The sequence below is a fragment of the Schistocerca gregaria genome, chromosome 3 (assembly GCF_023897955.1).
Source record: "Schistocerca gregaria isolate iqSchGreg1 chromosome 3, iqSchGreg1.2, whole genome shotgun sequence".
Classification (NCBI taxonomy): domain Eukaryota; kingdom Metazoa; phylum Arthropoda; class Insecta; order Orthoptera; family Acrididae; genus Schistocerca; species Schistocerca gregaria.
In genome coordinates, this window is record NC_064922.1 from 688,367,601 (window position 1) to 688,380,147 (window position 12,547).

At 42.9% G+C, this 12,547-nt stretch overlaps 1 protein-coding gene across 3 annotated transcripts in view; it reads right to left on the minus strand.

The window, feature by feature from the left end:
* The window catches only part of LOC126356200 (uncharacterized), an 878,454-nt gene that overhangs the window by 98,296 nt on the left and 767,611 nt on the right, over positions 1-12,547 (minus strand). For all 3 annotated transcript variants that reach the window (XM_050007000.1, XM_050007001.1, XM_050007002.1), the window contains one exon: positions 7,069-7,479. In XM_050007000.1, the coding sequence (XP_049862957.1) occupies positions 7,069-7,479 (411 nt within the window). The remainder of the gene's footprint in view (positions 1-7,068; positions 7,480-12,547) is intronic.

Here is a 12,547-nt window from a genome sequence, read left to right on the forward strand (position 1 = left end):
CCACAACCCAAACGCTTAGATTCTCTTCCGTTCCGGTTTTCCCACAGTACATGATTCACTATCACACACTGCTGTGTTCCAAACCTACAGTCTCAGGAATGTCTTCCTCAGATTATTGTTACTTCTCATTATTTTCGTCTTTCTTTGGTTTTACTCTCAGTCCATATTGTGTACGCGTTAGACTGTTTATTTCATTTAAAAGATTCTGTAATTCTTCTGCAGATTCGCTGAGAATAGCAATATTACTAGCCAGTTTAATCATCGATAATTTTTCACTCTGTGGTTTAATCCCACTCTTAACCTTTCTTTTATTTCCGTCGTAGCTTCTCCGATATATGGATTGAACAGTGGGGGCCCAAGACTGCATCCCTTTCTTACACTCTTTGCAATACATTTTGTTCTTACTCTTTCGATCTTATTGTTCCCCCTTGTATATTACCCGTATTTCCCTATAACGTATTCCTATTTCGAACGTCTTGGACCACTTTATACTGTCGAACGCATTTTTCCAGGTCGACAAATTCTATGAGTGTGCCCTGATGTTTCTTCAGTCTTTCTTCCATAACCATCTCAACGTCAGGACTGCCTCTATGGTGCCTTTGGCTTTCCTGGAGCCAAGCTAATCGTTATCTAACAGATCCTCAACTTTCTTTCCCATTCTTTTGTATATTATTCCTCTCAGCAACTTGGATGCACGAGCTGTTAAGCAGATTATACGATAATTCTCACTCTTGTCAGCATTTGCTGTCTTCGGAACTGTATGGATGATGTCTTTTTTAGAGTCTGATGGTAAGTCACCAGTCTCGTAGATTCTCAGAGTAACTTTAACTTAAATTTATATAAAATGCCAATAAATTCCTCGCTTTCAGAATGATTTTCTTCCTATAGGCAGTCTGCATTTTATATACGCTCTTCTTCGGGTGTCATCAGTTTTTTTGCTATGCAGGCACTACTTAGTCTTGTTTCCTAGTCTAATTCCATTTGGGTTGCCTGATTTAATTCGATAACATTAAAGAGCTACAGTTAATACGAGAAGAGACAGTTTTAACGTAGTCTTGCTGATCAAAGCGAGACTGGCAACGATTATTTAGACTGATTTAACAGTGCTATAGTGTGGACGATTAATGCCGGTCAGCTAATTAACGTTTCCGCTTAAATCTGTGGACCAGTACGTCGCGTAATTGACTCGCGCGCTGCAGATCCCTAATGCCGGATTTTCCTACGACCAGGAACTTTGTGCCGCGTAGCACGTGATGCGTCCGGTGTTCTGTGTCGTGCACTCAGCACTGACAAAATAGGCCGGCTGATGCGGTACAGGCGCTACAGTCTGGAACCGCGTGACCGCTACGGTCGCAGGTTCGAATCCTGCCTCGGGCATGGATGTGTGTGATGTCCTTATGTTAGTTAGGTTTAAGTAGTTCTAAGTTCTACGGGACTGATGACCTCAGAAGTTAAGTCCCATAGTGCTCAGAGCCATTTGAACCATTTGAACTGACAAAATAGTGAAAGTGTTTTCCGACAAAGTACAGTGCGTAATGCGCCAACAGCTTCGATGTGATTATAGTTCACCAGCTGTGGATGACAGTGAAAAATATTTGCCCTCGCACCACTCGTCAGCACCCTTCCGCGGGTCTACCACTGACACGGCTACAACACCTCTTAGTGAAGTTACTCAAACAAGTGACATTGTCACTCAAGCATTCGGTCTTTCATTGTATGACCTTACTGACTAAAAGTACTAACACGACAAGCAGTACACAACAAGACAATATCTTGTGTACGATTCCATACTTTATTTGCTGTATAAAACTCAATGAAATCTATGAAAATTGTTTTGTGGTAGCATGTATACGTATGTGAGGTTTATGTCCTGTGTTACAGACTAGTAAAAAATTTTCAATTGAATTTGTTCCAACTATAAGAAAACTGCTTCCATGCAGTGTACTTCCCAGACAGCACATTTGGATTGAATAGTTAATGCGCTTGCGGTTTCATTTTCCGGGAAAACACAGATAGCGCCGAGCAAAATTCCTCTTTCTAGGAAATCACGGCTTAAGCGTGTTTGTGTTCTGACTATGATCGGTAGTGGCAATTCCTGCGACGCTACGGAAGCTTCGTGAAACACAAAAGAAACGCGTCACATGTTGGAAAGTGATCATTTCAGACAATGCGACACAAGAGTTTCAGTAATTTTTAGAACATATAGAAAGGAGAATATCGGCGGTCTTGAAATTTTTTTTGATCTGAATTAAAAACAACCTTCACCGAAATATAATATTTATTGGCAATGGTAACCCGTTTCGGTCAAAATGTTACCATCTTCTGCTCATTTTACTCCATGGCCGCAGGCGGTGTCAGTGAACGGAGCAAATATCATGACTCCACGAAGGTCACCTGCTTATTACATGGCTGGCCGGTGTGGCCGAGCGATTCTAGGCGCTTCAGTCTGGAACCGCGCGACCGCTACAGTTGCAGGTTCGAATCCTGCCTCTGGCATAGATGTGTGTGGTGTCCTTAGGTTAGTTGGCTTTAAGTAGTTCTAAGTTCTAGGGGACTGATGACCTCAGATGTTAAGTCCCATAGTGCGGAGAACCATTTCAACCATTTTGAACTTATTACATGTCAGCTGCTAATATACGTTATGCGGGTTGACGTTTGTGGATCTACCATATTTGCTCCTTTCACCGTCAGTGTATTAATTGGCAGTACTAACCGGTTTCGATCAAATTGTGACCATCTTCAGAGCGTAATACGCCATAGTGGCAGGCGGTGATAGTGAACGGAGCAAATATCGTGGATCCACGATCGGCAACTACTCTTTACACAATTCTACAATGCGTAATGAGTGTTGACGTTCGTGGATCTACAATATTTGCTCCGTTCAGCATCACCTCCTACATTCGTGGTGTAACACGGTCTGAAGATGGTCACATTTTGATCGAAATTGTTTGTACTGCCAATAAATACATTGAAGGAGAAAAATCGTAACATCAAGAAGGAGTCGCAACATAAACGAAAGTTGGTAGGCGTGTTTGTACATCTGAAAGATGATGTCTATTCAAATTTCGCGACAGTTGCATGGCAGTGGCACCAGAAGCGCTGGTATAAAGATTCAAATCAAGTTAGCTTTAAATAAAAGCTGTAACGGTCGTGAGCGATAGTTACCTTTGAGGATGGACGTGGTGAATTGATGATAGTCAAGAACGCCTTTAAGACGAAAGAGACGCCATTATCTACACCTCACTGAATTTTTACAATGTCGTGTAAAGGGCTACGAGAAGCTGGTTGTTTCTTCTTCGATACTGCAGAGACTTTGCAGGAATTTAGACACTGTACATGATTGATGGCAGCGGTGATCACGAGAATGTACGGTCGCAAGAAGAGCAGGCTCGGGACGTGGCTTAGTGCTAGCTACAGGGAAGACTGTCGTGTTCGGCGGATGGCTTAGGCGCATCGCACTGCTTCTGCACCACAGAGACCACAGAGACAAACGACCTGTTTCAGACTAGTTACTTCAAAGACAAGTACGAGCCAGATGCACTGCAGTGTACATTCGACTGACCCCAAACCATCGCCAGATGCGGCTTCAATGGAGTCAGGCGAGAGCTCGTTGGAGGGCAGTGGAGGTCTGTTCTGTTTTCTGATGAAAGCTGGTTCTGCCTCAGTACCACTGATGGCTATGTGTCGGTTGAAAGAAGACCAGTTCAGGGCATGCCACCAAACTGTTTGCGCGCTAGACAGAAAGGAACGACACGTGGAACTATGGTCTGGGGTGCGATTTTGTACGACAGCAAAAGCACTCTCGTGGTTATCCCACGCAACCTGACCTGCTCGTATGAAAATGCGCCTTTAGCCGGCCTTTAGCAGCGAGCGAGCAAATTACGTCAGTCTGGCGATTCGACCTTTTATCACTCATGAACAGCATTCCAGGGGTGTTTTCCAACAGGATAACGCTAGCTCACATACCGCTATTGTAACACGACATGCTCTACAGAGTGTCGACATATCAGTTTGGCCCGCTCCATCACCAGATCCGTCTCTAATCGAGCACACGTGGGACATCATCGGACAACTCCAGCGTAATCCACAAACAGCTTTAACTGTCTCTTTATTGACCGACGAAGTGCAACAGGCATGGAACTCCATCCTACAAACTGATCTCCGGCACCTGTACAACACAATGAATGCCCATTTGCATGCCTGCACGCAACATTCTGTCGGTTACACCGGTTATTAATGTATCAGCATTTCACATTTGCAATGGCTTATCTCGCGCTTGCATTAACCTGTAGTGTTTCAATGTTGTTCATGTAGATATGTTATACAGGGTGTTCCATTGATAGTGACCGGGCCAAATATCTCACGAAGTAAGCATCAAATGAAAAAACTACAAAGAACGATAGTCGTGGTGCTTGAAGGGGGAAACCAGATGGCGCTATGGTTGGCCCTCTAGATGGCACTGCGATAGATCAAACGGATATCAGCAGCGTTTTTTTTAAAAAATAGGAACCCCCATTTTCATTACATATTCGTGTAGTACGTAAAGAAATATGAATGTTTCAGTTGGACCACTTTTTTCGCTTTATGATAGATGGCGCTGTTATAGTCACAAACGTATAAGTACGTGGTATCACGTAACATTCCGCCATTGCGGACGGTATTTGCTTCGTGATACATTACCCGTGTTAAAATGGACCGTTTACCAATTGCGGAAAAGGTCGATATCGTGTTGATGTTTGGATATTGTGATTAAAATGCTCAACGGGCGTATGCTATGTATGCTGCTCGGTATCCTGGACGACATCATCCAAGTGTCCGGACCGTTCGCCGGGTAGTTACGTTATTTAAGGAAACAGGAAGTGTTCAGCCACATGTGAAACGTCAACCACGACTTGCAACAAATAATGATGCCTAAGTAGGTGTTTTAGCTGCTGTCGCGGCTAATCCGCACATCAGCAGCAGACAAATTGCGCGGGAATCTCAAAAACGTCGGTGTTGAGAATGCTACATCAACATCGATTGCACCCGTAACATATTTCCATGCACCAGGAATTGCATGGCGACGACTTTGAACGTCATATACAGTTCTGCCAGAGGGCACAAGCGAAATTACGGGACGATGACAGATTTTTTGCGCGCATTCTATATATCGACTACGCGTCATTCACCAACAGCGGTAACGTAAACCGGCATGATATGCAGTATTGGCGACGGAAAATCCACCATGGCTGGGACAAGTGGAACGTCAGTGACCTTGGCGGGTTAATGTATGGTGCGGCATTATGGGAGGAAGAATAATTGGCCCCCATTTTATCGACGGCAATCTAATTGGTGCAATGTATGCTGATTTCCTACGTAATGTTCTACTGATGTTACTACAAGATGTTTGACTGCATGACAGAATGGCGATGTACTTCCAACATAATATATGTCCGGCACATAGCTCGCCTGCGGTTGAAGCGGTATTGAATAGCATATTTCATGACAGGTGGATTGGTCGTCCAAGCACCATACCATGGCCCGCACGTTCGTTCACCGAATCTGACGTCCCGGGATTTCTTTCTGTGGGGAAAGTTGAAGGATATTTGCTATCGTGATCCACCGACAACGCCTGCCAACATGCGTCAGCGCATTGTCAAGGCATGTGCGAACATCACGGAAGGCGAACTACTCGCTGTTGAGAGGAATGTCGTTACACGTATTGCCAAATGCATTGAGGTTGGCGGACATCATTTTGAGCATTTATTGCATTAATGTGGTATTTACAGGTAATCACGGTGTAACAGAATGCGTTCTCATAAATGATAAGTTCACAAAGGTCCACGTATCACATTGGAACAACCAAAATAAAATGTTCAAACGTACCTACGTTCTGTATTTAAATTTAAAAAACCTACCTGTTAACAACTGTTCGTCTAAAATTGTGAACAATATGTTTGTGACTATTACAGCGCCATCTAACACAAAGCGAAAAAAGTGGTCCAACTAAAACATTCATATTTCTTTACGCACTACACCGAAGTGTGCAGTTTAGTTTTTTATGTTGGTAACGCCATGTAGCGCTCTATATGAAAATCACTGACTGTGCTGTGTGCAGTCTGTGTCTGCTTTGCATTGTTGGAATTTATTATTGTAGTGTTGGGTAGTTGGAAGCGAGTAGCGTTGCGCAGTTGGAGGTGAGGCGCCAGCAGTGGTGGATGTGGGGAGAGAGATGACGGAGTTTTGAGAGCCGATGATCTGGACGTGTGTCCATCAGAGACAGTAAATCTGTAAGACTGGATGTCATGGACTGATATATTATGACTTTTGAACACTATTACGGTAAATACATTGTTTGTTCTTTATCAAAGTCTTTCATTTGCTAACTATGCCTATCAGTAGTTAGTGACTTCAGTAGTTAGAATCTTTTATTTAACTGGCAGTATTTGCGTTCGCTGTATTGCAGTAGTTCGAGCAATGAAGATTTTTGTGAGGTAAGTGATTCATGAAAGGAATAGGTTATTGTTAGTCAGGGCCATTCTTTTGTGGGTATTATTAAAAGTCAGATTGCGTTGCGCTAAAAATATTGTATGTCAGTTTAGTGATGATCAGAATAAGTAAAGAGAGAAATGTCTGAGTACGTTCAGTTTTGCTCAGCTGTTTGAAAATCAAATAACGTAAGGCGTTTACCAGCACAGTAATTTTGTAAGGGGACGTTTCAACACGAATATGTAATAAAAATGGGGGTACCTTAAGAAAAAAAAAAACGCAGTTGATATCCGTTTGACCTATGGCAGCGCCATCTAGAGGGCCAACCATAGCGCCATCTGGTTTCCCGCTTCAAGCTAGACAAGTTTCGTTCTTTGTAGTTTTTTGGTTTGTCGCTTATTTCGTGAGATATTTGGCTCGGTCACAATCAATGGACCACCCTGTATAGACAAATGTATTGCCGAAATTTCAGCTCTACATTAATGATTTATTTGGGGTTGCGACTTTGCTCGTTCAGTGTATTTTATTGCGGTTAAGACTATTTTTAGTTGGTTTTGGAAGAGTTCGAGCGCCCTAACAGGAAACAAAGGCAGCCCTCACCTGCAGCCGGTGTACGCCGGGCGAGGGCGGCGCCGTGACGGTCACCACGGTGCGGCCCGGCTTGCCGCCGGCGCTGTCTTCGTCGACGGAGGGCACGAGGCAGTCGTCGGCCGTCGAGTCGTCGGGGTCCGGCCGGCGCATGAAAAGCGGCATCTCGCCGTCGTCTTCGAACATCTGCTCGGTGGCGAGCGGCGCGGGCGGCGTGGTGGGCGTGGCCGGCAGCCGGCCCCCGCGGCCGCTCTCCTCCTCGGAAGAAGTGGACGAGGAGGCGGAGGGGGCGGCGGAGGCGGCCAGCGCGGCCCGCGGGCCGGGCCCCGGGTCGCTGTTGCGGTGCTCCTTCAGCAGGCGGTACGCCGCGCGCCCGCCCTCCGCCGACGTCGTCCACGAGTTGGGCCGCCCGTAGCCGGGCACCTGCGCGTCAAAACCGGTCACTCACTGCACGCGTCAGGCCTCCGTCTCGCGCAGGCTTCAGCACGCACGACCCGTGTCCTCGGCCCTTACACCGAACGGACTGCGTGGACTGAGAGCTGAGAACAGCCTGCCGGGACACGGACAGCGCGCTATGAGGATAGCCCGCCAGGCTGTCGGCTCACCAGAATACTGCGCTGAGCGTTCTGTTTAAGCCGTCTTTACACGGGACGAGTTAACTAACGTTGACTTAGTAGAATTCGTTAAAAACAGTCTTGGTTACAATTTTATTTTTTTTATTTTTTCAACGACCCGGACGCCTCATTCAGGAAGCTTCAGGTTATCTTAATTTGGTATTTCTTAGAAGAATCCTTTAGTCAGCGTAGCCAAAGGGCATCGTCGAATATATCAGGCCAACATCGCCTGAGTTTAACGAGTTAACTGACTAAAGGATTCTTCTAATAAGGGACGCGTTTCGCCTTATTTGGCATCTTCAGGTTATCTTAATTTGGTATTTCTTACAAGGGAACCTCCCCACCGCACCCCCCTCACATTTAGTTATAAGTTGGCATAGTGGATAGGCCTTGAAAAACTGAACACAGATCAATCGAGAAAACAGGAAGAAGTTGTGTGTAAGTATGAAAAAGAAGCAAAATATACAAACTGAGTAGTCCAAGTGCAAGATTGGCAACATCAAGGAGAACCTTAGCCGAGAAGCGCTGTGGTTAGCGTGAGCAGCTGCGGAACGAGAGATCCTCGATTCAAGTCTTCCCTCAAGTGAAAAGTTTTACTTTCTTTATTTTTACAAAGTTATGATCTTTTCGTTCGTTCATTTACGTCTCTGTTCACTGTAACAAGTTTAGTGTCTGTGTTTTGCGACCGCACCGCAAAACCGTGTGATTAGTAGACGAAAGGACGTGCCTCTCCAATGGGAACCGAAAAAATTTGATCGCAAGGTCATAGGTCAACCGATTCCTCCACAGGAAAACACGTCTGATATATTCTATACGACACTAGTGACGGCATGTGCGTCACATGACAGGAATATGTTGTCGACCCACTTAACTTGTACACTTGGCGATTGGGTAAAAAGATTCTTCTACCTTGCCCGATTTAGGTTTTCTTGTGGATGTGATAATCACTCCCAAAAAAGTGATGAAAACATAAGAGTTTGTCACATAAACTGCAACAAATGAGTGCAACAGTTTCACAGTCGCCCGATTTTTCCTGTGCTCTGTCAAAACATATGTTTTTAACGTTTACAAAATTTTCCGTGTGTAGAACGTCAAATCCTGCATGTCCTAGCAAATCTGAACATGTCCTGGAATTTTTGAGAGCGAAGTTGATTATGTGTGAGTGCCTGAACTTTGATAACTGTCTAAAAATAAACTTTTCACTCGAGGGAAGACTTGAACCAAGGATCTCTCGTTCCGCAGCTGCTCACGCTAACCACGGGACCACAGCGCTCCTCAGCTCAGACTCTCCTTGATGTTGCTTATCTGCGCATGGACTACTCAGTTTGTATATTTTGCTTTTTTTTTCATAGTTCCACACAACTTCTTCCTGTTTTCTCGATTAATCTGTGTTCCGTTTTCAAGGCCTATCCACTGTGCCAACTTATAACTAAATCTGAGGGGGGTGCGGTGGGGAGGTTCCCTTGTAAGAAATACCAAATTAAGATAACCTGAAGATGCCAAATAAGGCGAAACGCGTCGTTGAAAAATAAAAAAAAACTAAAATTGCAACCAAGACTGTTTTTAACCAATACTGTTAAGCACTGGTTTGCTGTATGCCACATATGGATTGGAAGAATTGACTTGGCACTCTAAGAGTCTAATGGTGTCACCTCCTGCTATTTCACATCGAGGGACACTTTCTCACGTGAAACACAAAATACGTTTCGCAATATTTCATCAATGTGCCACGTAGGGTAGAAACAGTAGGAAGAAAGAATGCTCCCTACGTCGTAGATGACAAAAAACATAGCTATATTGAGGTACCTATATTTTTTCATTATGATATCGACATATGCCACCTAACGGAAGTAATGGATCCGTCGATTTTTCGATATTAAATTCTGAGGATCGGAAGTTGTGTCCTTTTTTTGTCTGTCTTTTCTCGACTCATAGCCTCTATTGTTCTCATCGGCATATTTATTGCCCATTCCAGCTACTGTCAATATATGCAGTCTAACAGTAAAAGTCTTACGATGAGCTTAATTTAATTTCGTATTCAGTACTACAAATGACCACGAGATTTGACCATAAATGTAACCGTACTACATATTAACTAGAGTCAGTCAGTTCTGTTTCTCATTTCTACCTTTGTAAATGATAGGTACGACTTGCAAGACGAACACGCTTGGTGACAGAACTGTATGAGGACGGCGGAAATTACCACTCCCTTCTCCCAACTATGCGGCAGATTTGCGCTTTCCTTACCCCCTGAGTGCCTGGACGACGAAAAGATAGGCGCACTGTAAAAGTAAAGTTGTCTCGGCACTAAAGTCACACACGTTACTGCACTGGTATTTAGTGGAAAATGGACTCCTGTTGTCTGAAATGTTTATGGCAAGTACAATATTTCACTCCAAGGACCTATCATACGCACGGACAGGGCAAAAATATCGAAATTTCGTAATATCGATTTTTCGAGACATAGGCTTCTCAGAATATCGAAACTTTTTCTCTATAACATCTACAGATTTCATAAATATCGATACAATATATATCAATACTTTTAAAAAAATTCCCATCCCTACGGCGTCACAATCAGAGAGCAAGATGCCGTATTGTACCTACCATGGTCAGAAAAAGCCTACATTTGGTGGGTGTGATGTTATCCCTTACACCCTATGAATATGTGCTGTTCCTAAGCACCATCTATATCCGAGGCTATTTGTTAGTTGCCATTAATTTTATAATCCCCTGGCTGTGTTACGAGCGCTGCGCAAGTTAAGTCGCATGATGGAGGATTTTCCAACGAGGAAAGAGAGTTAGTAAATCAAGTACTCAAAGAGAGGAAAGCAGACACTGCCTCACTAAACATTATACCCAATGAACAATGGATAAATCGTTATACAGATTTGTGGTGTACACAGAAGGACGAAGATGACACTGGAGAGAGTATGTACAATGAAACAGCAGATACATGGACGAACTGCAACAGGCTTTGAAAGGCATGTAGAACAGAAAAGCTATGTGAATATATGGAATAAATGAAGAATAATTAGATATGGAGGATTACTACTAGATACAAGTCTTTTACAAATAATAAATGAATGTTGGTCGAAGTGAAAAATCCAATACCCTTGGAAACGTAACAACTGTAAAATTATCGTGGCAAAAGTCTTCTAAACACTTAATACAAACTATACTCAAAGATCATCAGTAACCGCATGAAGACGATCACAGAAGCGATTATTTCTGAAGAACGAGCTCTATATAGATTACGTCGTTCACGCACAGACAACGTGTTTGTAATTAAAGACGTCATAGAAAAACACAGAGAATTTAATATGGAAACCCATATGGCCTTTATCGACCTTGAGAAGACCTCTGACCGTGTGAGCCTTGATAGCTTACGGAAGATTGTGTCTGGATGTGGATATCCTTCCCACTTAGTAGAGGTAGTGAAAAGTCTTTACAAAACTACATGAATGTCGTAAACACAGGTAGAAACCGACTAGAAGAAATAATTATTAACCAAGGCTTTGGACAAGGATGTGGATTTCACGTATCTTTCTTAATATCTGCATTGACTTCGTTCTTCGCAAATTTGAATGTAAAGTAAACAAGGAAATTAAGATAACGAATGAGGAATAACTGAAAGTACTTTTGTTTGCTGATGACATTGTTATTATTCAAAAGAATGAAGACGACCTCCAAAGATCAGTATACAGCTGAACAAAATTTTCGAGAAGTACAACTTTAAATTTCTAGTAACAAAACAAAAATAATGACGTTGCGAGGAAAATATCCAGTCAGATCAAAAATTGTTTAGTATAATTCAGGTTTAGAACAAGTGTCTCAAATCTTTTTTTGAGCCTGTGCTATAAGTTTTGATTTGAACCCTGATATTGAAAATAAAATACACAAATTCCAAGCTGTCTGTGGCACCGTTAGCAGAACATTGGCCAAAAAGTACAAAAAGAAACCATCATGAACTTCTATGAAGCAATGGCGGTTCCGGTGTTATCTTACGGAAGGAAAATATGGGTTACCGCAAAAAAAGAGCATAAAATTCAAACAGCAGAGATATTCCTAAGAAAGACGAACGGCTGCGCAAGAAGAGATATGGTTAGAAACGAAGATATTTGAACAGAGTTAAATATTTTGAGCACGAATGAAAAAATTCAAAAATATCGTGAAGATTGGAAACACCACCTCATGAGAATGCTAGGTCACAGAATTCCTCAGAAGATCCTTAACTAGAAGCAGAATGGGAAACGATATACTGGAAGGTATAGAAAAGATAGGAATGATTTTGTTTGTGAGTTCGAAACAGGGAACAGCCTAATCCTTGAAAGGAAGAAGATGATGATGCTCATGATGATCTGATCACCACCACATTGAATGTCTCGAGGAGAGTCGTTACTGGTACGATTTTTTGTAATAAAATGATTGGAAACGTCATACTGGTGCTTAAAGAAATTTCAAATTTAGTTATTTTCGCGTTTAGCAAGCGTGTTATGAAAGTAAGCCGCTTTAAGGAAATGGCACATTGAAGATTAATGAAAAACGTGTCCTTCTTGTTACGATTTGGTATAATTAAATGTCAGTTAATGACATTTTGGCGATTAAAGCCGTTAGAAGACGGCAACATAAAATGCAAGATCGCTAATTGCATAGCTTCAGCGTAGCGTTCTTAGCAAAGGCCCCACGTTGGGAAACAGAGCGTAGTCAGGTACAAAGATACGCGTCCTGCTGCATCCAAATTTTGTTTTTCGCCTTCGATTTTCTGTGTGACTTTCCTATCAAAGCAATAGCAACAACTTCTATAATACTTGCCCTCAGGTAAATATAAGTGCACTCTCTGACAGAACTGCTTTTCTTCAATTTGGTGAAATTTT